This window comes from Narcine bancroftii, chromosome 6 (assembly GCF_036971445.1).
Source record: "Narcine bancroftii isolate sNarBan1 chromosome 6, sNarBan1.hap1, whole genome shotgun sequence".
NCBI classification, from domain to species: domain Eukaryota; kingdom Metazoa; phylum Chordata; class Chondrichthyes; order Torpediniformes; family Narcinidae; genus Narcine; species Narcine bancroftii.
The window spans coordinates 214,886,876-214,913,490 of NC_091474.1; the positions used below are offsets into that span (position 1 = coordinate 214,886,876).

At 40.6% G+C, this 26,615-nt stretch overlaps 1 protein-coding gene across 1 annotated transcript in view; it reads right to left on the reverse strand.

Annotated features, from left to right (window-relative positions):
• sim1a (SIM bHLH transcription factor 1a) overlaps positions 1 to 16,492 on the reverse strand; it is an 81,945-nt gene extending 65,453 nt beyond the window's left edge. The window contains exons 1-6 of the mRNA XM_069883566.1: positions 16,318 to 16,492; positions 6,667 to 6,749; positions 4,724 to 4,813; positions 2,441 to 2,549; positions 2,253 to 2,338; positions 357 to 556 (exon numbers count right to left, since the gene is read on the reverse strand). Of these exons, the coding sequence (XP_069739667.1) occupies positions 357 to 556; positions 2,253 to 2,338; positions 2,441 to 2,549; positions 4,724 to 4,813; positions 6,667 to 6,749; positions 16,318 to 16,492 (743 nt within the window). The remainder of the gene's footprint in view (positions 1 to 356; positions 557 to 2,252; positions 2,339 to 2,440; positions 2,550 to 4,723; positions 4,814 to 6,666; positions 6,750 to 16,317) is intronic.
• Positions 16,493 to 26,615: the final 10,123 nt, after the last annotated feature.

Consider the following 26,615-nt stretch of genomic DNA (forward strand, 5'->3'; position numbering starts at 1 on the left):
CATTTGATGAATGCTCCATCTCAGATTATCTAGATTTCCACTCTCTAAATTGATTAATTAAAAGCTGTTAAATATTTCAAATTATTCTCTGGCTATCTGTAGAACAGCTCATTGTAGCTACAGTGCACAAGAATTTCATTGCTTCAATACATTGTACATGCATTGTTCACTCATTATCATCATGAGATATGAATACAACTCCATTCAGTCTGAGTTGTTTTGCAGTGTTTGGTATTTCTAAAGTAGAAGCCAACTAAACAGTGCTTATTCAAGACAATAGTTCCAATAGATATCATGTGAGTGAACAACCATCATTAACCTCTATCCAAGCCAAATATTTACTAGAATGGTCTTACCTGGAATCAAGGAATATAAGTTTCATATCAAGGCTGGCTCGAAACATGAACATATTGCTGTGCAGTTTAATTTCTGTCACAGCACTGGGGGGCAGTGAATGGCCTACTGCTACCAATCCAACATTCTGATAACATCCGTCAAAAGGCGACATGTCCAGGCTGTATTGCCGTATCTTTAAATAGCCACTACAATGGATGACCTATAAGAGACAGCATTGAAAGAGTGTAACTTACTAACATAAATCACCATATCCTTGAGGCCCTGACTGGCTGTTCATTACATGAATTACATCAGTCTGTGAATCATAGTTGGGGAATTCTCTGCATCATGCCAACCTTCTTGAATGCAAGTATCTCACAATGGCCAAATGAGACTGTGAAATTATTCCCTGTGGGAACTGCTTATATTGTAGATTGCCATTCCCAGCTTTTAATTTGGCTTTAGGATGCCAGAAAAATGTCAACATCAGCAGTCAGGATAACAGAATGGAATTTTGTGGATGTTTCTTTTGTTAAGTTCCCCTCCAGTTCTTTCACATCTGATCAACCTGAAACCATATCTTTCCAGTCAGGAGAGCTGTTTTGCAAGTTTCTCCGTGTGTCTCAATGTATGCAGCTTTAGTCACCAGGCTAGCTCTCATCTGGAAAGTAAGTGGTGTCATATTTTTCCCACTGAGATACCATTACTAGTCACTTTGATGAGGAATTGACAACCCACCAAAAATATTACTGAATGCATTAGATCTCCAGACTCCACTGCTTCACTTGTACGCAGGAAGGTAAGAGAATATGCTTTTACTATGATGGAACTACATTTTATTAGCAAGCCAACTGAATAAACTACATTCAGCGTTGCATGGGCTCTTTTAGATACGCTATGTATGAGATTATTTTGATATAAATTTCTTTCTTTGGAATTGACAGTGTGGAAAATATCATTTTTTTGTGAAATCCTCCAATATGTAACTTGAAATGACTGTGTGTGCAGTCATAGGAAATGTTGCCATTGCAGAAATGGACTGAAATTGTGTACTCAAATGTCTTCATGACAAATTGTTCAATAAATGTACACCTAGCAAAAATATTAACCTTGAAACCTGCTGCATTTTCATTAAAAATCAAAACTGGCTCATAAATGCTCTTCAAGAATGGCAACCTGCCAAGTCAGCCCTGCATTTTACTCCATCCCTACACTACATAATCAACTCAATGTTATGAGACACCCCATTTGATTTTTTTTATTTTATTTTTAATTTTGATTTATACACGCAGCACAGACAGTTCAGCCCATGAGCCCATGCTGCCCAATTAACCTACAACCCCCGATACATTTCAAAGAAACCGGAGCTCCTGGGGAAAGCCCAGGCAGACGTGGGAAGAATATACAAACTTCTTAGAGACAGAGCCAGATTCGAATCCTGGTCCCGATTGCCGGTGCTGTAACAGCACTGCACTAATGGCAACACCAACCATGCTGCCCCATGATTAGCAATTAATGATGAACATATCCCAGCCTCAGTTTACTAATGAGTTCAACCACCAGACAAGGCACAGTGAGACATCCTACTTTAATTCTTCATAAGGACCTAAAGCCCATTATCAATCGATTTCATTTTATATTTTAATGGACTTTTGCTATCACACAATTACTATTCAAAAAATATTTCTACTTCTTGCTACTACAAAGCAACATACCTCTAAAGTGGGAGAGAGGAAGCACAAAAAAATTTTGCCTCGTATCTATGACAAAGAATAGCATCTTGACTCGTGCAAAATTAAATTGAAACATTATTCTCAAACTATGTTTCTGTTTGCTTGATTGCATTAAATTGCAGAAGAGGAAAGAAACATGGAGAACGTCCTTATGGCATCATACAGTAGATGAGCGTAACTCACCTTGTAACCACCACAGGTTAAGCCTGCATTCCTCTTTGCCAAGACACACTTCATCCTCAGGAAAAATGACCTTTCAATCTCATACTCTGTCAAAATATACCAAAAGATTTCAGTTGCTTGAGTAGACACATTGTGACAATGAGGAAGATTAACACAAATGAGAATATGTGATGATAGATTTGATGTACCTTGAACAAAGTGAGAGTGGTAGGGCTGCTGTGCTGTTAATACTGCAGTCATCTCATCATGGTCAGCTGGGTGGATATACTCATAAATACTGTTTCCAGTCAGCTCTACCTGTTAACATGATGAGTACTTTTAAATGTTACTTGGAAACAGTTCTGTGTAATTAAAATAGATATAAAGCTATGGGTACACTCCTGCGAAATGAAAATCATTTACTACAGAGTATGATCATTTTGAAAACATTAAATGAAGTTACTTTGCATGCCTGCTTTTATTTAATTTATGATGCAGTATAATCATTATTAATTACCTGTGAAAAATATGTAAAAATGCTACTAGTGAAATATAGGGATCCATACTTTATAATGTTAACACATTTTCAATAAAAATAATTCATTTCCATATATTCCCTTATTCTATTGGTGATCTTAAATAAATTGCATACAACATATTTGTTACCTTGTGAAAAAGCTATTTCTTTCAAGCAATTTTTTAAAATTAAATTTTAAATTTGGACATATATCATTATAATGGACCCTTTCAGACCACAAACCCTTGCTGCCCAATTACAGCAAATTGACTTACAGCCTCAGTACATTTTGAAGGGTGGAGGAAATCAGAGCGCACCCACACAAACACAGGGAGAACGTACAAACTCCTTACAGACAGTGCCAGCTTCGAACTCTATTTTACACTAATGCTGTAAAATAGACAACTATTTAGCTGACTATTTAGTATTCAGCACAATTTTAAAAAGGACCCGTGAGGCACGTCGAGCTTTCCATTATAAAACACTGTGATATAAGCCCAAATACTCACATTACCAACTTGTCATATTCGTACTGCATTAGTGCCTTGTTAATAATTTTCAGGAACAATGATATTGGAACTAATGATGAGCTCACTGTTGTCATATAGCTCCAGGTTTCTTTCATTTTATGATTTTTTTTAAATAAAAAGAAGCTTACAATTCAAAAGGATTACATCTCTCCAAAACAAAAAGCATACTTCACTTGCTGTATGTGTAAAGTGCTCTGAATTGCTGTTCTCAATCCACTCAGGCTTCAACAGAAGCTAAAGCCAGCAGGAGATGCATTACATTCCCAATTGTCATATAATTATTTTAACATTACCCTCTATGATCATTAAATGATCTATGAATGGTTTTTGTTTTAGCTTCTGCATACTTCACCATGTTATTAGAGGATAGTTCATCATTCATCGTGTATGCACCTCTTTACATAAAAGTGGAAGTAGTAAATCTTAAAATTTGGAAATTATAATTGTTGCTTGAGTAAATTTGTATATTGTTGCTGCCAAAATAATGCCCTGCTTTTTAAGTTCAAACTGACATTTTATTGCAGCCGATTTTAAACACAATAATTTTTGGAAAAAAGATGAGATCTCAAGTTGCTAATTTTGTGATGCAGATCAAAATCTAAAGTTACCAATATGAAGGTGACTTTATTCACACAGTCTCCATATTTGAACATGTGGCAGGCATTTTCATTTAACAAAAGTTGAACAGTTTTGAATACAAATTGATAACATTATTTTATATTTTTACATGACTGGTTGTTTCCTTACTGGCAAAATAAAATCTACTTGGATTTTTAATCTAAGCTTTTCAGACAACTTTAAACATGTAATAATTTAGTAAATATAGATAAATCGTAGAATCACATAACAGTCCATGGCGAGTTGCATCAACAAAACCCAGAGTGGGAAGGTTGTTTGGATTTAACTCTAAAAATGAGGATGGAGCCAATCAAAATATTATTTTGGCAAGCAGCATACAGCAACATTAAATTCATAGTGGTTCCTTGATCCTGGGTTTAATTTTTTTTTTAATATAAGGATTGTGTCAATTTTGCCTGCTACGTTATTTTTATGAATCTTCAATTCTGATCACGAGCTGAAGTTTATAAAGTAGCTATCTCTGAGCCAGCAACTCCAAACAATGGTCCTGGCTTAGTCCGGAATTCTATCTTCATTCAGTCCCTGGAAATGCTTCTGAATGATGTGAGTACACAATAGAAACATAATGAATATATTTTATCTGAAGGATCAATCACGACTCGACAAAGGACAGGAGGCACCGATCGAATCTATCAGTCAATTCAGGTCTTCGTTTCAATACGTGATAAATACCAACATGCAAATAATGTTTTATCTGCGCGAGTTTATACATCTTTTCAAACTACAAATAAATGGGTGCATATTTTCCTAATGCATAACATCAGCAGAGAAAGCTCAGCAATGAGGGGAGAGAAGCCATCTCCTACCTGTGATAGTCCCAGATGAACTGACGCCGTTTCGGAGATGTACATTATCTTCCCATCTGGAGCGACCACAAAGATGAAACCATCCAGCGTCTAGATGGACAGAAAAAGAACGCGGAAAATTGCATCGTCGTTTGGCGACAAGCGTCAGCTCAGTCGAGAGTTGTGACGATACTGCATTTCGTTTGATTACTCCAATAAATACCTGGTCCTATCTTCATTCTTTGCCTGAGGTATTGGGCAAAAGCGTTTCTGGGGGAAAGGCGCATCTTGATCATTTACAACACCAATAACGTTTGGATGGAACTGAGCTACATGCAGCCTGCACGTTAAATGAACTGAACTCTTTCCCCGAATTTTAATCTTTAAAAATATCGGGCATTCATTCACAAATTGTCCACTTTACAGCAAATGATTTGTAGAGTTTTTTTTTAATACATGCAATTGAGAGAAGAAAATCCTGCTTCGCTGGTCTGGTTTTTATTGTGTGCTAAAATTCAATAGTCCCCCAGATTGGATGATCCTACATTTTCTTGAAACGATTTATGTAAGCCACTGTTTTTCTGTGGATAACATATTCTCCCGGTTCACACTCAGACGGGCCGAGACCAAACATTCCAACGTGGAATATAATGGCAGTAATTCTGTCACAATATTGCAAGTGGGAATATGATTAGAAGATAATTTGACAAGTAATTATGAAATGGTTTCTTTTAAATTATAAAATCGTTACAGGGTGACGGTAACTATGCCTGAAAGAGAAATTATGATTACTTTAAAGCGGTATTTAGTTTGCCTCGAAGAAACATAATCTACTCGCCTTTAATTAATTACATTGACTTGTATTCAAATTTGTACAATTATTTCGACGGTAATTACTAATGTTCTTGGTAGTTTTTGTTGTTCCAAAATGTATTTTAAATTAGCAATGTCAGTAATTCATTTGTCAATAATAATACCAAGAGGCTTAGCAAGGTTTGCCCTCTCGGGCTGGCTGTGGGACTGTGTCAGGTGCAGGGGAGGAGGAGGCCATGCTTTCCATCACTATCGAGCAGGAGCACCAGTTTTGCCAGCTTTGAAGTGTTGACTTTATAGGCAAAGGAATTAAAATTCCTCAATCCTTGTCGTCTCAGAGATTCTTAATGTAGATGCAAGATTATTTTATGTGTGTGTGTGTGTGTGTGAGAGTGAGAGAGAGAGAGAGAGAGAGAGAGAGTAACATAGAGAGGGGGTAACAGAGAGAGAGAGGGTGTGGGAGAGAGAGTAACGGAGGGAGGATAACAGAGAGGGGTGTGGGAGAGAGATTGAGAGACAGAGTAACAAAGAGAGGGGTGTAACAAGAGTGAGAGGGGTGTGGGAGAGAGAGTGAGAGACAGAGTTACAGAGGGGGGTAACAGAGTGAGAGGGGTGTGGGAGAGAGAGACAGGGTAAGAGAGAGGGGGTAACAGAGTGAGAGGGGTGTGGGAGAGAGAGACAGGGTAAGAGAGAGGGGGGTAACAGAATGAGGGGGGTGTGGGAGAGAGAGACAGGGTAAGAGAGAGGAGGTAACAGAGTGAGAGGGGTGTGGGAGAGAGAGTGAGAGACAGAATAACATAGAGGGGGTAACAGTGACGGGTGTGTGGGAGAGAGAGAGAGGGTAAGAGAGAAAGAGGGTAAGAGAGAGAGGGGGTAACAAAGTGAGGGGTGTGTGGGAGAGAGAGACAGGGTAAGAGAGGGGGGTAATAGAGTGAGGGGGGTATGGGAGAGAGAGACAGGGTAAGAGGGAGGGGGGGTAACAGAGTGAGGGGGTGTGGGAGAGAGAGGCAGGGTGAGAGAGGGGGTAACAGAGGGGGGTGTGGGAGAGTGAGACAGGGTAAGAGAGAGGAGCGCGTTTGTGAATTTTGATTGTTCTTCGGAAGAGTGAACGCCCAACGTGCAACGAACATTGATATTCCCTTGTGATTTACCTGTAACAGATGAGATCCCAGTTCTCGACCAACATTATCCAAGTGGCCAGTACGACTGGTCTGCCCCCAGGCTTCACCTAGTCCTAAAACGTATGAAAACTGTAAGAAACGGAACAGCAACTTTCAAACTCCTCGGCGGCCCAAGAAGCGGCAAGAATAGTTCATTCCTGGACCGCGGAAATGGCTTGAGATGACGCGTGGGCAGTTTTAAAGCTGCGTCTATTTCAGCCGAATTGATTCTAGTTTTATTTCAAGCCGCATTTTTTCGAGAAATATATTTTTACATGTTCTCAATGGTTTGTATGAGCGCACCAAGTAAATAGAGTTGCATAATAAAATGTTTATATAAAACATTTTCCTACTATTATTTATTTTCAATAGTTCAATGTATATTCCAAAGAATAAATGATAGTCAACCCATAATCGTATTTACTATTTAACAAAACGACGTGATGCGAGGATTAGGGACACCTTAATGCGCGCCAACAGCTCAGAGACTATTAAAACAAATATTTGCTCTATTTATATTGACAGCAATCCTTGTCGCTGCATTTCATTCAACCCTCCCTGTGATTTATCGCAGTATTCCAACGACAAGCTACAAGTCATCACTTAAGAGGAGAGGATTGGGGGTCCCTTTTACAGACTTAATGCTTTTAATACTCCCCCGACTAAAACCGTGTAAATATCGTAATTGGCTGAAATAAGAAGAGAGTATTGAGTGTGCCAGACTGTGGATTTTCCGCAGACGGGTCTTCGGTCCATTTCAGTAGATCAGCTTACAAGTGAAGAACCCCACTCGTGAGTAAAGATTGGGAACCCGTGACCCAAAACAGGGTGGGACGCATTCCATGACCGACGCCAGAACAAGTGACTTCTGTATAGACGTAAATGATATCTAAATGAACGGACTGGTCCGAGTCCGGTTGATCGACGCCACGGTTAGTTTGACGAGAGAAGCTGCAAATGTGTGGGCAAAGCGAAGGTGTTTCTTTAAGAGTCTATATTTCTTTTGATCCACATTTCCACTGATTTTCAGCGCTCAATAAATGGAACATAAAATCGAAAGGCGCCGCCCAAGCTTTGGAGCGGACTGATTTTTACCAGTGTTCATGGAGGCGTTTATTTTCTCAGGCAGTAAGACCGAGCGCCTTACTTGATTCAAAATTAACTTCATCTCCCAAACTGAAATGACGTTATCACGATTAAATATTGGCTTTTCATCTTTTGGCTTGGGTCGGATCATATCCCAGTTTATAAGACTTGGGCCTGAAGCGATCTTCGCTGTGACCACTCTCTCGGTTTCGCGGTCACAACTTTTCGGTTTTTCGAGTTATTCCACATCATTTGTGCCAGTCCGCGCGCTTCCACCGAAATCTTAAATCTGACCGACACTGGTTATCACCAACAAAGCGTGGAGAAATTTGCTTCCTTATTTCCACTTCCTATCAGCCGAATTTATTACACTTGTGCATGAGAAAGAATTCCCCGACGCACTATTTCATGAGGTCGCGTCCAACCCTTTTATTTTCTGACGAGATTCCTCTGCTCCCTGGTTATTCTTCTGATTTTATGCGGCATTATATATAATCTGGACTCCACACTCTATCAGTCAGTTAGTTGTTGGTTGGCCGCTTGCAAATTCGACAGTCGGCAAACAAAATACAGATCTGGGAGCTGGTGGTCCTTTTTTGCTAAGAGTATAAAGTTAACTCGATGGCTACGGGGTACGATTCAACTGGATAGTTTGACTGATGTGATGCAAATTGGACAACCAAATAAACGAGATTCCAGCAAACACTTGTGCTGTCAACCTCACACGGAGAGCGAATTATAGACCCGTGTCGACAAAAGCGCACCAACACACTCTTTTGTAAAAGATTGCTGAAGCCACAATGCGGCCATTATCATCATTGTGCCTGCCCCCAGTGCTCAGAGGGTTAAGCAAAGTCTATTCTGGCTTCAGCGGATCCCGGTGTGGTGATTTGGGATTATAACGCCAGGAGTGGGGGAGTTTACAGACGTGAATCCGTAAATAACTTACACTTTAGTGTGAGAAAGCCAAGAAATGATCGTTCCCTTCGAGTGTAGGCAACCTAGTGGCCTCCTTACAAGACTGAGTGCTTTTGAGGGTGAAGAGGGATTTCGCCAATAACAGCTTCATTTAAAGAAACCTTGAGATTTAACTAAATAAGTCCATTGCGTTTAGAAAGTCCCACTCATCCCGACACCCCAAAATGTTTAAGAAATTGTGCCACGTTTTGAGGAGGCGGTTTGTAATATTTGATGTGTCCAATAAAGTTATATACTCGATCAAGTTATTATCTCCTGTAAAACTGTTTAAATACAGTCCTGAACGTAAAATCGGTCAAAATCCCCTGGTCTTTAGAACTACCTGGCGTTAAAGGATAAAATATTTTTTTAAGTGGTTTGTCTGTTTGGAAGGGAGCGAAGCGACCCCCTTGTTCTGGTACAAAATAAATGTTACAAACATGGACCCCACAATTTTTATGATGCTGGCAGTCGTGCCAACTACATAATAATGGCCTCTAGCCATGAAAGGTGCATTCAACACCCAGCTCTTAAAAAATAAATCTGTTGCAGTCAGTTCTCTTGCTCTGAGACTGCGCGAAAGGGTTGATCTGGGCAAATCATCGAAAGTAAACAACTTCCTAAATAGAACGAAAATCCATTCAAATCACTGGAGGAATTGTCTTAAGACTAGCGATCCAAGTCTATTTTTGCACTTGACCTACTGCCGCATAGGCAACAGAACAGAAATCCGGGGGTTTGTGTGTGTGAGAGAGAGAAAGGGGGGAGGAGAAAATCTGTGTGTGTGTGAGAGAGAGGGGGGGTAGAATCTCTCTGTGTGTGAGAGAGAAAAATTCTGTGGGTGAGAGATAATCTGTGTGTGTGTGAGAGAGAGAGGGGGGGAGCGAATCTGTGTGTGTGAGAGGGGGAGAGAATCTGTGTGTGAGAGAGGGGTGAGAATCTGTGTGTGTGTGTGTGTGAGAGAGAGAGGAGGGGAGAGAATCTGTGTGTGCGAGAGAGAGAGGGGAGAGTATCTATTTGTGTGAGAGAGGGGGAGAGAATCTGTGTGTACGAGAGAGAGGGGAGAGAATCTATTTGTGTGTGAGAGAGAGAGAAAAAAAGTCTGTGTGTGTGTGTGTGTGTGTGTATGGGGGGGGGTGGTGAATGAAAACAAGAATGGGATAAAAAAATACTCGTGAAGAGGCGTGAGATGTAACAAGTAGCTTTTGTGTGTTGAGACCTTCGGAGATGAAGCGTTTTCCCAGCTAGAAGAGCCTTGCAGAAACGTATAATCTACCCTGGAAGAATTCCACAACCTCCTTCAAATTAGCCTTTCGGTTAAAAGACTTGCTTTATTACATTTTTCTTTTAAATTGTCGTGAAGGTGAAGGTGACATTAAGCAATCGGGAACTGGTGGCGAAAATGGTTTCGATTTTAAGGGAACCATCAGCGCACACACAGGGGAGCAAAAAAAAGTTTTTGCGCAACAGTTCCACGGCGGAATTAATGCATTGAAAGGCCCATTTCCATTTAAATATCCACTGACCCGGATTACCTCAATGGACTGGACGCTTGTGTTTTGTAATTTCCTGAAAATGAGATTTCGATTTATAAAACAAGAAACCAATTAGTAACCAAATGAGGCGAAGTAGATCCAGTAAAATTGACCAAATCCCAAAGGTGCCGTTTAAGGCAGATCTTGGCGAGGAGAACGATGTTTCTAATCAGTGCTGAGCTCGGCTTATTCTCCAGATGGGCTTTCCACGATCCAAAATAAAAAAAATCGATCCAAGTTTCCCAGAATTAATTCCAATCTTCACATTATTAAATAACAATGTGCATGTAAGTATACATTGGGAAAACGAGGGAGGGGCAATCCAGCAAACGGTATTTTAACACCCTAAATAAGGAGTGTAGAACAGAATCAATGTCCACGTTTATAATGAAAATCGCAAGCCATTTAATTATAATTTCTCTAAGTGTGACTGATTTTAAAAATGTGCATCCTATTCCAGATAAATCTGGTACTAATTCACAACCGACCTGTTAACATCACGTTTCCGAAAAAAAGATTCATATTCTCATCGCTTTCTAAAAATCATGTCCTTAAAATGTTGAGATGCACTTTAAAAAAAATCAATTGATTTTAACTTTTCTTTGTTTCTCGACATAAAAAAAAGAATATACGAAAGCTCCCCGTTAAGAAGTAACCTGACTTACCAGATCCTGACCATGCCGTTTATTCAAGCCTATTGTGTGTGTGTGTGAGTGTGGTGTGTGTGTGTGTGTGTGTGTGTGTGCGTGGTGTGTGTGTGTGTGTGTGTGTGTGTGGTGTGTTTGTGTGTGAGTGTGTTATATTTCTGGGGCACATGAACATAAGAATCGGAACGAATTTTGATCACCAAGTTAAGTGCACAAACCTCTTATTAAAAGAATAAAGAGACCCATGAACTGTAGATCTAGTCCGGTTTATACGGGAGCAGCACGATTGATATCCACTGTGTGTCTGCAACATGGTTTTCACAATAGGATCGAAACGATTCGCATCCGCATAGTTTCAGTGAATTTCAATACGAAAATACCTAATTAAATATTAGGAATTTAACCAATGTGTAAAATGAAATATAACCCTGTTTGCTGAGATGTATTTAGTCTTTCTTTACATTAGGTAGTGCAGAAAAATCTGTTCTATCTTATTTGAATAACTTGGTGGGGGAGGTGAAAGCGAGCACCTGGTTGACCCAGCATGAACATAACGAGAAATGGTAGGTATGCCGGCCATGGCTGATATAAGGGAGTCCTACTTTCCAAACTAAGGACCTTTAGACCTAAGCTACACACTTGGTAGAGGTAAATCCAAATCAACCTAAACCCAGTTCGTGTACCTGCACCATCTCAAGCAGCAGAACATACGGCAGTTTTTAAATCAGGAAACAGCTCACATATTGAGGATCGATATTTCCTTTAGACTCAGGCTGGATAAAGCCTTGGGAGGAGCGAGACTCTACCAACTGCCTCCATTTCCACAAGCCCCACAACTGAGAAATGAGAAATTACAGTAAGCAATAGGAAACATGACCCCGCAGTTTGATTTTAAAATAAATCAAAATGTTTGAAATAATTGGAGACTGTTTTCCACGTGCATTGGGACTGCTGGATTTGAAATGTATTCCTCTTGTCTCCTTGTTAAAGTTATCTTTTCATTCAATATCTGTGTGTGTTTAGCTATGTCTGAGGTGAGGATGTCAGTCTGAATATGCATGACCCAACATCAAATGTTAGTACGAGTGTTCTTCTGATCTTTTGTGAATATTTTGGGTCTTACTCTCAGACCGTCCAGCTCCATGGGGCCTATATGGTGTGCACAATGTGGTGTGGGTGTGTGTGTGTGTGTGTGTGTGTGAGAGAGAGAGAGAGAGTGAGCGAGCCGATGGATTCTACATTTGACTATCTGGCTGAACCGCCGTGCGGTTGGAGTTAGTCCACCCAGATGTAAGAGAAATGTGAATGTTTCATAGCTCGCAATGGAATCTGATTAAAGCCTGGTAAAAGGACCTGTTGTTTTTCGTGTTTATTTTGCTCTCCTTCGAGCTAAATAAAAGAAACAGAAAGAAAAGAAACGTCTGACCGTTTGACCTCGGTGGATTCTCCACAATTGCCATTTATAGCTACATTAAGAAACACTTTCCAGCCGGCTATCTGATGGAAGAGTAACACAAACGCGATTTATGGTATTAATAAATATTGTCCATATGAACTTGAAATGCCCCCGCCTCTGTATCTCACGTGTAGAATGTTGCAGAATAGAGAGCTGTAAGGCAGGTCATGATGGTCAGTCGCTGTGCAAAAGACTTCTAAATGCCGAGCCCCATATTGTGTTTCATTCTAACTGTAATAAACTTCTGAGGAAAGGTGGGACCGCGCATCTATATTAACACTCTTGATAAATCATGATGGCATCTGTGGGCCCCACAATCAGTAGTAAATGTCAGCTAAATTGTGAATTGATCAACAAAAGTTCTCTGAAGTCTTAAAACGGTGATGACCCCTTAAAACGACGCGTTAACGAAGGAAAACAGAGATCTTGAACGGAAAGGTTTCCTGATTAGCGATAAATGAAAACAACAACTTTCGACTTCGAGGAACAATTTGAGAGGCCTCCCTCTTGCTCATAATGTTACCCCTTTGTCCGCCAATATTATACATTTTTGTTTGTTTGGGGGAATTGTCAACTTTGATTGGTGTTTGAACTACTAAGAAGTATTTTTCCACGTGTTATAGCTACAACCGAGGGACTTTATAATCAAATAGGTCGCGATTGTTGATTGAACTGGCTGCAACACTGTACTTGTTGGAGCTGTAAGAATTGCCCCGAAACGTCAGGCATCTGAGTTCCTTGGTTACTGCTCTGCTTATCGAGAGGCAGCAGGCGTTTCGAAGCCGCTGTCGTGACATTACTTACAGATTTCCCACACCAAGAGATGTCTGCTGCTGTGTTATGGATACAGAATGACGCTAGCACTATTCGATTGGTCGTGTTCATGTCAAAATACCTAACATCTCACGCCGTCTATGTGGGCTTGTTTTGTATTTAGAGGTTCTCTTTTCCAGGTTGCGAGAGTTGATCTAACCTTTAAAACATCAGCGAGAGCAGCTACTTCACTAAATTCTCCGAGTCCCTTGTTTTACTGAGTCAATCAGATGTAAATGGAAAGTTATTCCCAAATAAACTCCCAATCTCCAGGGAATCCCCGTTTTAACGCGAATTGACCCACCTGGCACTGTCCCGGTCAATATGTTTTTTTAAGTTCAGTGAGTCGAGGGCGGGGGCAAGGGGGAATCATTGCTGTCAGTTAAGGTTACCCTTAAGAGAGTTTGAAGCGAACAACGATTCAAATATTGTATTTGTTTAACTCGAAATATATTCATCGGTTGCGTCCGGATTTTCTTTGGAGCAGTCAGATTATTTTATCATATATTTCCCAATTTAGATTTTTTTGGGTCAAAAATGTATTCACCATTTCTAAACAATCGGCACGAATTAAAGTAACTTGAAACTTAAATGTGTGGATATCCATCTTACTCCCTCTATGATACAAATTCTCCCTGTGTCGAACACACCAGGCTTTAGAGTGAAAGTGTTGTTTTTTTTAAAAAAATCCCGGAGTTGTTGAGAGTACCAGGATGGCAAACTTGACTCATGGAACATTTCAAGCCACTGCTTTGGAAACCTCAGCAGGTTCCTTAATGACTGGTCCTCAATGCTTCTACAATTCATCACAGTTTAATTATATTTAGTGCTGGTTCCTTCTGCCTTCATAACCATCGAAAATCTAAACATCGTCCAAAATTGTCATGCCTGAACGTTTCCAACCATTCTCACTGTTCTGGGGTTTGACCTCCGATGAACTTGCAACACTTGTTTTGGCACTTTGGAGGACTATTGAACTCTGTTGTAATGGGAAAGATTGCGGTACATCCACCGCATCTTCAAGGAAAGAACCTCGCCCAGATTTTTAGTTCGAGCTATTTTATGCACAGAGTGTAATAACTAATCATTGCCCGCATCAACTGCATTGGCAATAACGACACCAGCCCTGCGCTTTCTCCTTGACGAGTTTCTTAAATCTGGTGTGAGCATCTCGCAAGAACACATTTATTACAGGGGGAGCGATTTAATTTAAAAAAAAGTGTTCGAGGAACGCCCAGCCCTTTCTCGACCTGAGCTGATCAAAATCGAACGTATGTCGAGCAACATTTTCTATTTGACACGAGAAGACGTGTGGCATGCAGCAAGAAAAATCTAAGGGAGGGATTGTGAATGTTTAGTCCACGGCGCAAGAGTTCAACACGAGGAAATAAGCTCGCCAGATAAAACACCGACATTCACCTCTATAATCGAGAAAATCTGCGGTGGCTGAGGTACAAAAAAAGTGCTGGAAAAACTCTGTAGGTCACGCAGCACCAAAATAAAGTAAAAGACTTTGGGCCTCAACCCTTCTTTCGAAGAAGGGCTCGGGGCCGCCTTTTACACTCTGTGGATGCTGTGTTGACCTGCTGGGTTTCTCCAGCACTTGTGTGCACTGCACCTCCTCCCTAACGGTTTAGGCCGCCGCTTGGTTAGCAGTTGTTGCTACAGTGCACGTTGCTCTCAGGTTCTCTTGAGATTTAAAATGTTTTTAGAGGGAGTTGCTAACGGGTAGGTCTACAGTCTCTCTTCCTATCTTTCTCTCTCCCTCCCTCTGAAACCCTATAGATGACTCGTCGCCTTACAAGATGCACCATATGCTTCAACTCGTCAGATATGCAAACACGTAATGGACACATCTCTCCAAAAAGCCCATTGGGGCCGGTAAATCACCTTAGAGAAGTGTGCTGGGGGAACAAGGAGGGGTGGGGGGAACAAGGAGGGGGGGGGAGGAGGAGGGTAGAATCACAAACATTTTGCTATTGAAACCGAGACGTTAAGAACAGGAGTAAGTTGAATGATTAGTGGAGCTTGCAACCTCTGGAACAAGGTGTTAAAATCACAAGCTGATAAAACCATAACCGGATGTGCACACTGTTCAAAGCGCGTCGCGGCTGGATTGTATATTTCCTTTTCATCACAGGCTCACACAAAGCAGCATCCACGATATTTAGTTCGCTGCCAACACTAGGTACCTTACAATGTGCAGATTCCCTTAATTATGAACTGTATAAACAGACCGCAAAAAGAAATGTATAATGGCCTAGAGACGCCATCCTGGGCCCATGGGTGAAGCCGGTCTGTGGGATTCAATCCCTGAGACATCCTGCGGTCGAAATGTCACACTTCAAAAATGAATGCGTGTGGCTGTGGCCTCACAAGGCGGGATACAGTAACACATACGATGCATCTCTTTTCATGAGATATTAACATACGTTATACCAGTCTTGCGGCCGTTGTCTACCCATCTAGAAACCACGATGTGCTTTAACAGTCCACCAATTTCGTTTTTCTCTTATAAGCTTCTAGTTTATTTTATCCATTTTCGTATATTTTGAACTTAATAAATTCAATTACTTTTAGAAATATGGTGCATTATATTTTTCTCGCAACCGGTTTTTTTGTCTCATGATATATTTGCATCTGTAAACGGCAATTGCCATGTTGCTTTCCTGAATTGACTGTTAGATTCTAAAAGCATAAATAAGAAAATTAAATGTAAATACTAATTCCCTTAAAACCAATGGATTGCGGCATGTTTGTGTATCTGAATAGCCCAATGTTCACAAACTTACATTCGCTGCAAATGAACGGTATTATTTTTAAAGTCATATTTTGTGTTTCTTCTTATTTGTATTTATTTATGAAAAAAAATATAGAGACACATTATTGATCAAGTGGCGATGAAGACACCCACCTTGGGTATTCATCTCCCCGGCCTTTGCGAACAGAGGACAAACCCAGCAGCACTCGCCTACGCTGAACACTGTTCACCTGCCAAAGCAGCAAATGCTCTAATGTGCGCGGTTCGTTTTTTCTCCCCCCAACATCAATACATTCGTTCGTCGCACATCCAGTCTGTGAACTTCAGTTCTCCAAACAACCGCAAAATTTCCCCCCCCGGCGGAAACCAATTTTGATAGTTACTTACCTTCAGGGAAAACCACCCTCATCTTCAAGTAGCTGGTTGTCAGTCTTATGATTGAAGCTTTGTCGAGCTGTGAGGTTATTGCGGACGGCAGTGGCAGTAATTTGGCCAGTTCATAAAATTCGCTGTTTTCCTTCTCCCGTCTCGTTCGGGCAGCATTTTTGGATTTTTCCTTCATTTCGATGTCTTTTCCCTTTTCTTACAGCGCAGTCGCCATAGGTTCATTCCCCCCAAGAAAAGAAATGGTTGTGGTTTTGACACCACGTGTGAAGCCAGCATATATGTCGAAATTAATTGTTTTTTTTTAGGGGGTGGTGAATAACTACCCTCCCCCTCTTCAATTAAACTAAATGTGCCAACATTACGCGGGAAAGCGTTGAAGTCGAAACATTCAAGAACATCCAGACCTGTGTTTCAAATCAATGGCATGTTAAGATCGTGGAGCAGTCAGTGTATTTTATATGTTTGGAGTTTTGAAACGCAATCAGTGGAGATCAGGACTCTTGCAGAAGGTTTGTCAGTGCAGTGCCGGTGGTGCGGCTCTCTGCTGTGTTTTTATACCTGGAAGGAGACTGCTTTCGTAGAGAAGGAGCCATAATCCAGACACCCTCAGTCCCAAAAGTTCCCTTTCTTATTTCAGCCGCAACTGTCAGGGGGCTTCACTTTCATACCCGCGAGAAGACAAGGCTCTGGAGGAAGACAGAAAGTCACAGGCATTACAAGACGAAAAAGCAACGCGTTTCAGTTCGAAAACAGAAGCAAAGGGAAAGTGTGGTCGTGCCCGATGACCAGGTAGCTCATGGCTTCATTCTAATCGTATCTACAATTTAATCCAGAACCATGTGAACGAAAATGTTAACACTGCTGGAGACACTGTCGATCTTTATTGAAGTCTCCAACTACATGTGTTCAGTTGTTGCAATTCCTAGAATATTTACTTCACGTACACCACCACGGCACTCACTGCTGCTAACATTGCCCACATGTCTTACTGCTCACCTTGGATTATTCATTAAAAGTCAGGTTGCATGTTCTGGGGCAGTTGGGCAATCTTCCGCAAACGGTCGGAAAGTGGCCAAGGGCAATTACGTCCTCGGATTGTTGTGCTTTATTTTGTTTCCCCCTCCCTTTCGTTGTTATGAGGGTGGCGGGCCACCGCTGATGCGCGGACTGCTCGCTGCGCTGAACTTTGGCTGCCTGGAAGAACAGTGTGCAGCGCAACTTTTCGCCGGCAGCCTTTTCCCAGTCTGTCTCCAGTCGCCCTGATGCGCCGGTCCCGCCCAGGTGTCAATCATACGCCTAAAGCGTGCCTCCCATTGGCCACCATCCCAGCCCAGGTCACACGCCCGCTGCGGTGCAAAACGCGAGGCGGAGAGGGACACGTCGATGTCGACCTTTGACCTCGCCTTAAAGCCAAAAAAAAAGCACTTCTGCTGCCTTGAGCCAGAATTGATACGAAATTGGAACGAAGAGATTCTCAAACTCTTTTTGACGATTGGGAAAAAATTGTGCATGGGAATGTAGATCATTTTTTAATAGATGATAATAATTCGAGTCTAAATGTGATTCAGCACATAGTTATTGAACATTGAAAAAGAATGAGTGCCTGGGTCTCATTTTGTAGACCATCGAAATATTAATGCATTTATTGATAACCGTTGATCTCTGGAATAATCTCGTTCACGAGGTTCCATAAAGCTCCTCGGAACCAGAAGAGCGTAAAAGTTGTCAAAACAGAAAATATATAATTGCACACAAGATGTTAGCAAGACCTAAACATCCTCTTTTCGCGAGGCAATGTTGAAATGAAGTATCAATACAGAATCGCTGAGCACCATTGCACTGAGTCCACCAATGCTAAAGGTACAAGAAGAGAGCAAAGTTTAATTATGCTATGAAGTTTGAAAAGTAAACGTTGAGCGGAGTACAAAAAAATAATTAAAACGCGAAGACTACTGGAGGACATACACAGTTTAATTACAATTTGTCATATAATTTTAGGAATGAAGTTTTTTTTTGGTCAGAGTTAATGCATTTATGCTCTTCATTTAAAGCATGTTTCCTGACATTTGAGGGAATGTTTTGAGTAAGTTCCACAGAGTAGTCGGAATATGAATGAACGAATGGGTTCATTGTCATGTGCCCAAGTACAATGTACCGATACAATGAAAGTCTCGCTTGGTGCCGATTTTCAGATAGGAAAACCTGCCGACAACATCCTAAATATGATTAACACATAACCCGCGAGGAGCAAAACTAATAAATATAAAAGGAAAACAATATATTCATCACGAAAATTGGAGTGTGAGAAAAGGTGTCAGTGGTGCAGACTGTGGTTTTTTTTCTACATGAATGTCTGCTCAAGTGGATCTGTTATTTCTTTTCCATATTTCACAACTGTCTGGGCCTTAATTTCCCACACAAACACTGTTTTATTTATATTGCTAATAAGAGACACATGTTGTTGGTACACTGTAGCTTGAAAGTGCTACTAAAGATGTCTTTAATGAGACTTCATCTATTGAATATTAATCATACCACAGCGGTTTTAATTTTTTATGATGAGAGAAAGCCCAGACACGTTCTGTTCCTCAATGAAGCAGGTGAAATTATTATTTAGCATGAATGTATGCCATTCTAGCATTAAAATAAAACACATTAAAACATCGATCGTATTTGAAATTGATACCAGATATCTAATTGAAGTGCAATGCCCTGAGTTCTTTACAGGAATTCTTCATTCCAACATGTATACAATTGAATTTACTTTTAATCCTTTATAATCTTATTCCCTCAATAACACTGAACGAATACCCCGCAGGCGTATAATTAATACTTTTGCATAGGAGTGAGAGACCTGGCCACTTTTAACGGCAATGTTTACGTGCTGTAAAAATTAAAGTTTTGCAAACGATTCTTCCAATGCGAGTGATACTGATCTATCTTCACACCGTTTAATAAGCCTCATATGAAATTGAGTCTGTTAAAATGTGTCAAGTGATATATGCTGCAAAATTACAATCAATAACAATTAATAATTTCCCAACAACAAGCACAGAGATGGTCGTAGAGGCTGGAGTCGATTGAAACCAATGGTGGCAAGTCAATGGTTGGACTGGCAGAACCTTTCCTGGTTCTGAGCGCACTTCGACTCGTTCGGGAAACAGAATACCTTACCGGTTCTTAATACGTTGGCTATTTTATTTTCTTGCCACGGTGTTTTGAAAGGAATGGAGGCGATAAATACTGTTGCTGGTAAATCCACTGTAGCTCTGTTATCTTGAACACACTCGATAATCGAAGAGCGCCCAATAATATGACACTAATAAATCCTGACAGTGGTTGAAAAAAGAATAACTAAATATGTCGGCAGAGAACTAACAAGTCGTTTATATAGTGGGTGCAATGTTTAAACCCACCCGCCCACTTCCTTGGGAAAATGAAGCCTTAAATTTCTCAAATCGTTGCAAATACTATTTCGGATACACGCTACTTCGTATCCTGAAGAACGAGGGATGAGCATTTAGGAATGGATTTTTTTTTTGGTGTTCATTTCAACATGTTTTTTTTTTAACTGCAACTTTGGCGTATTAAATGGCAAATGACATCAAAGATGGATGGATTGGGGCATGAAGGTAATCAAGAGAAGGAAGATTCCCATAGGAAAGTGGCGCTGAGTAAAACATCACATTCGTATTCAACTGGGGGGAACAGACTTGAGGGGTTACATCATTTTCGATCTCTTTTTATTCTACAGAGTTTGTTCAAAACGGAGCAAATTCTTAGAGTTACATAAAGACGGCTTCTTTTTCAGATGTTGATGAACTATCTGTGTTTTCGAATATGGGGTCCTTAAGGGTATGTAGTCAGAAAATTGACAATCTACTCATCGATCGGAAACCCCACTGTTTATTTTATATATTAAGTACAATTTTACCGAATCTACAAAGGTATTTTATAAATCTCCAAGCACCATATCTCAGTTTCTTTGCGTACTTGACAAAAGAAGAATTGATATCTGGATGGAACTTGGCCAACTAATGGGTGTGAACTGGATTTCTCATGCGTGGTCTCCAACCGAAATTCCCTGGCTGCGCTTCCAACTCTCTCTCTCTCAGGCGCGGGGGTCGAGAAGATCGCCAGTCACCACGTCCTCTCTGCTTCCGGGTGCACCCAATACTGCAAAAACATTTTAAGCGGCAATAAAATTCGGATATAGATATAAACATGAACCACCTCGATTTCGTGGTGCAGCCGCCTGAACCATTCGGCTGACCCAGTCGTCGGGAGGAGAAATTCACTCCAGCGATCCTTATTGTACAAGAAGTGCGAAATTGTCGGGCGGGGAAAGGGAAAATGCTCAGAACCATAAAACCATAGAATACTTCAGCACAGAAACAGGCCCATTTCCGCCCTTCTCGTCTGTGCGACCTGCACCCAGTCCATAGACCTCCATCCCTCTCCCATCCATGTACCTGTCAGCTTAGGTCTCAAACAGGTAAGTATCCCCTAACCCACAGGTTTCTCATTGAAATTAGCCGTGGTCTATTTTGAACTGAGCAGCAACTCGCTGACGTGTGATGGGGAGGGATCGGACCTTGCACTAAGCTTCGACTCTACCAGGGGACACCGCCACTGATCGCAGTAGATCACCAATCACTGTGGGTCACCTCCCTCCCTCCCAAAGGATCGTGTTGCTTCAGGGCCTGGCAGGGTTTGCTCTCGTTGATTTAAGTTCTGGTGCTGCGTGTTAACTCCGCATCCAAACTACTCTGTGATTATCAAGTGGTTTAAACTGAAATTTGATATACACTTTAGAAAGTTTGAACGCAGTCATCTTTTCATGGTCACCCCAAACATCTAAAGCAGGGTTCACCCAGTTCTTCTTCCATCACGTTTCCAACATCTGCGAGGTTTGTTGGATATCCATTCTCATCTTCATCTCCTTCCGCCAATTTGGGTTTCGTCATTTCGCGTTGAACACGAACCTATTCACTCGGAGGAGGGTGAAGAATGAAGTATTAGCAAGAATCTTCAGCCTCAAGTCCCGAGTAGATAACACATCATGGCTTTCAGTAGTCCCGTCAGCCACAGGTGCCAGACTTCAATTAGATTCATCCAGCTCGTCCATGCTGACCGAAGTGCCTACCATATTTGCCTTCTAAATAATTATTATGGAAATTTGTACATATGTGTTTAAAACTTTGTAATTGTTCCCTCCTCTAGCGCTTCGTCTGGCAGCTCACTCCATAAATCCACCATCCTCTATGACACTCAGATCCCCTATAGATTTCGCACCTCTCATCTAAAAACTATACTCGAGGAAAAACACTGTCTCCATTCATCTGACACATGCCGCCCCCTCGTGATTTTATATACCTCTCCAAGGTCATCATTCAGTCCTATGCTCCAGGGAAAAAAAAACTCTTCATCTAATCTTTCCTCAACAACATCTTGTACAGTTGTAATATAACTCACAACTCTAGTACCGATGAGCATTAGTGTGCCAAAAACCTTCTTCACCACCCCCTCTACTGTTGTTGCCACTTTTGGGGAATTAGGCACTTGCACCCCTGAATCCCTCTGTTCTACAACACATACTATGCCCTGCCATTTATTATGCAAGTCTGGCCCTGCTTTTAAATTTATTTTTAAAATATTTTTATTGAGTTTAACATAATGATCCATATACGTTATCAATATAGGGAATGAATATAATAAAATTAAATGTACAATATGACAACTTTTAAATGTTATCCCTAATTGTTAAATATGATTGTTAAAATAATTATACATAAAAATCAGTTAAATAATATTATAACAAACCTAATTATATCTTAATATAGTATCTAAAATAAGAGCTATTGTCTAGGATAATCATAATTAAACCCGATAAATCCATTTATTAAAAATAAAAATAAAACCCCCTTAAACTAATACTAATCTAATCAAGGTTACAAGAAAAATTCAAAGATGGATCAAATTGCAACCTCCAGAAGACAGGAAGATCAGCACAAGAGCAGCCAGATCACCTAAAACTGCCAATTGTGATAGTATTCAATAAGTGGGCCCCATACCTTTTTAAACTGAAACTTTTTATCTTTAATGTTATACCTAATTTTCTCTAAACTTAGATATGTCACTACATCATGTATCTACTGTGCATAAGTCAGAAAGAGTTCATCCTTCCATTTCATTAAAACTGTTCGTCTGGCTATCAAGGTGCTAAAAGGTAAAACTTTTACTTAAGGTGCCAATAAAAGTTTATCCAGTCCGCGTGAAAAACCAAACAGGACAATTAAAGGGGATGGATCTAATTTGATCTTAAAAATCATTGATAGAGACTGAAAAATATTCTGCCAATATTTTCCTGATTTAGGACATTCTCAAAACATATGTATCAGTGAGGCTTCAAAAATTTTACACTTTTCACATAATAGATCAACATCTGATTAGAAATGGGATAATTTGAGTTTAGACATGTGTACTTTGTGTACCACCATAAATTGTAATAAACAGTACCTTGCACAAAATGAAGAATCATTAATCAAACTAAGAGTGGAATGCCAAATCTCATCTGAAAGAGTTATATTAAATCTTAGCCATTAGGGCTAATCTTAAATCCAATAAGTCAACATTAATATGTGATATCAATCCATTGTAAACAAATTGTAGATCAAAATGTGGATCAAGAATATTTGAGTTTCCAATTCAAGAAAAAAACATTCAATTTAGACTGAAGAAAATTCCTAACTTGCAAATACCTAAAAAAGTCCTGCATTTAACTTACCAAAATCAACATTTATCTGAGTCAAATTCCGTCTGCCATCCTTTACCCACTTTCCCAGTTGATCTAGATCCTGTTACTCTCAGAAAACCTTTTCATTGTCCACTATACCACAAATTTTGGGTGGCATTCACAAACCTTTTAGCCATACCATCTACATTTTCCTCAAAATCATTAATATGGATAATGAACAACTGTTGACCTACTCTGATCCCTGCTGCCTACCACTGGTCACAGGCCTGCATTCTGGAAAAAAAAACCTTCCACTGCCACCCTCTGACTCCTAGCACAAGCAAATTCAATATCCAGATGCCATACAATTTAACCTAAGGGGTAAGTTGCCTTATTCTTCTGATGGTCTTCGTACTTTCATCAAGGCAATTTAGTGACTTGGGTAAAATAAATTGAAAAATAGGAAAGCATTAGAAGACTAATCACAAAAGCTAAAGATTTTTATTAATGTCCCTTTATGAAAGAAATCCCAATAAAGGTTAAATGACAAAATTGATAAATATATTGAATACTGAAAAGGCTGTGGATTCTAAGAACATTCTGACAATAGTACTGAAGACTTGTGTGCCAGAGCTTGTCTCCTCTTTGGCCCAGATGTTCTGGTACAGCTATAACACTGTCATCAACTCGACAATGTGGAATATTCTCCAGCCATAGTCTTTTGACAATAAGATGGACAAATCCACGTGAGCTAATTATTGCTCCATTAGTCAACTCTCAACCATTAACAAAGAGTTAGAAGGAATAATAGACGATACTAAACAAGTGCCACTTAATAGCAAGGGCTTGCTCACAGCAACTCAATGTGAGGTCTGCCAATGTCACTTACCTTCTGACCTTATTGCAGACTTAGACCAAACATGGACAAATGAGCTGAATTGCAGTTAAGGTGAGAGTAACTGCCTTTGGCATCATGGCAGCGCTTGATCGACTGTGGTATCAATGAACCCTGGTTATAAACCAGGTCATAGAGGAAAAGCCTTTCACTATTCAGAATCATACCTATCACAAAGGAAGATGGTTCTGGTGGTAGGAGTATAAAAATTTCAGACACAGGACATCTCCTCTGGAGTTCCTCAGGATAGTGGCTCAGGGCCAAACATCTTCAGCTACTTTATCAATGACCTCCTTTCAATCGTAAGGTCAAAAGCAGGGATGTTTGCTGATGGTTGCACAATGCGCAGCACCATTTGTGATACCTCAGTTAATGAAGCAGTCCAGAACATCCAGGCCTGGATTGATAGCTGGCGAGTCAAAACCATGCAATATAAATGCCAGGCAACGTCAATATCAACAATAGAAAACCCAGCTATTATCCACTGGCATTCCCTTACACCATTGGCATCCATTCACTCACTCCACCACCAACACACAATCGCAGGAGTTTGTACCATATATGTGACTGACTCACCATTGGCATCCATTCACTCACTCCACCACCAACTCACAATCACAATTTATACCATAGATGGGATGCACTGCAGCAACTCACCTCTTTTCATCATACTTTAGACCACAGCTTCCCCCAAACTTTTACCCGCTGGAAGGACATGGGTAGCTCTCTAATGAGAATACCAATTGGAAGCTCCCCTCTCAGTCATACAGACTGGGAAATGGAGAGGAAGCAGAGGATATTAACTAGGATGTTGCCTGGATTGGAAAACAAGTCTAATGAGGCAAGGTCAGCAAAGCTGGGACTTTTCTCTTTAGAGCACAGAAGGATGAGAGGAAAGTTCAGGGTGGCATTGTTGGTGATGCAGTTAGCGACACAATGCGGCGGAGGTTCGAACCCCACGCTGTCTGTAAGGACAGCCCCACGCTGTATGTTCGCTCCATGTCTGAGTGGGTTTTCTCTGGGGGCTCTGGTTTCTTCCCAGCATTAAAAAAATACATACCGGGGTATAGGTTGATTGGGTGGCACCAACTCATGGGCCGAATGACATGTTACTGTAAATAAAAATAAAGAAATTTATAGAGGTCTACAAGATTATGAGAGGCATAGATAGGGGTCAGCCAGGACCTGTTTCCCAGGGCAGCATCAGCAAACATCAGAGGACGTATGTACAAAGTGAAGGGAGGGAAGTTTAGGGGAGACATTGGAGGTAATATATTTTTACACAGAGAGTTGTGAGTGCCGGGGAGGCTAAAACATTGGGGGTATTTAAAAGTCTTTTAGTCAGACACATGGATGAACGAAAGATTTTAGTACTTTTTTTAAAGGAACATATGGGTCGGCACACCTTCGAGGGCCGAAGGGGCTGTACTATTACTGTTCCTTCACTATCTCTGCGTCAAAATCCTGGAACCCTCTCCATAACATACACCTCAGGCACTCTTTCAAGGGTATCAGGGGTGCGCAAATAAATGCGGGGTTTTTTTTAATGTGCAGGTATATGGGCAAGGCCCGACTCTTTCGTCGTACTTTAGAACAACAGGCAACACGCCAGTCATTCATTAGAAACGGAAACTCTCGATCGCGCATCAGCGTTACCTTGGTTCGTCTGACTCTTGTCAATCGTGGAAGCATTTCACTCGACATTTAAAAGCAGTCAGGCCAAATCAGGAGCTTTCCAATGAAAGGCCAACCACATTTAGAATGAAGAGCAGTAAAAAATATAAACTACTGCATTTAAAAAAAAAACAGACGCTAATTGAAATAAAATCAAAACCAGCCGCAACCTGCGGGTGAAAAGCAGTGGGGTGGTTGCGGTGAACCGATGGGAAAGTGACCCATGCAATTCAGAACAAGTGAGTTGAATAGGCAACAATTTCCTTATGACTTGTGCTGGTAAGAGATTTAATTCCTGCCGCAACCTGTTTGTTTTGGTCGTGTCCTTTGCATTTTAAGACATTTAAAAGAAGGGTAACAAATTTTCAATATGAAGTATAACGTTATCTTCGCGATGAACACCTTGTGGATCTCATGGGGACAGCGAACACTCTTTGCTTATTCCTTGTTACGAGTTCTTCCGCATATACTCGAGGCGCTAACAACCCGAAGATATTCGTGGAGATTCTCACACCACAACATAACCTGAAACGTTAATTAATCTCCAGCCTATATATGTATTTCACGAAGGAAGAAAATTGTCTGTTGAGTTCCTTTGATTAACAGATTAACCACAGTACAAGGACTGCCTCGTGTGTGTTAATTAAGCAGAATTGCTTTCTTTTTATTAATTTACTGCCACATTCTGGTAAAATAGTTCAACACTAAAATATGTACACAGTCGCATGAATGCCTCCCAGTGTTTTGTGTGCTGTTTAACGCTCTTTCCATTTAATAAATGAACATTTTTAAAATCCACATGGAGATGTGATTCTCACTTACCCAATTCATTGGGTAACTGTTCTGGGCTTTTGAGCGATACGTGTCAGTGAGGGTCCGCCTACACCGACTTGGCTAAACACGACTACGATCCAAACTCCGCAGATCAGAGTCCAGATGTGGAGAGGCAAATAGCGTCCCGATGAAAGGTCGCCGACCTCAAACTTAATTCTT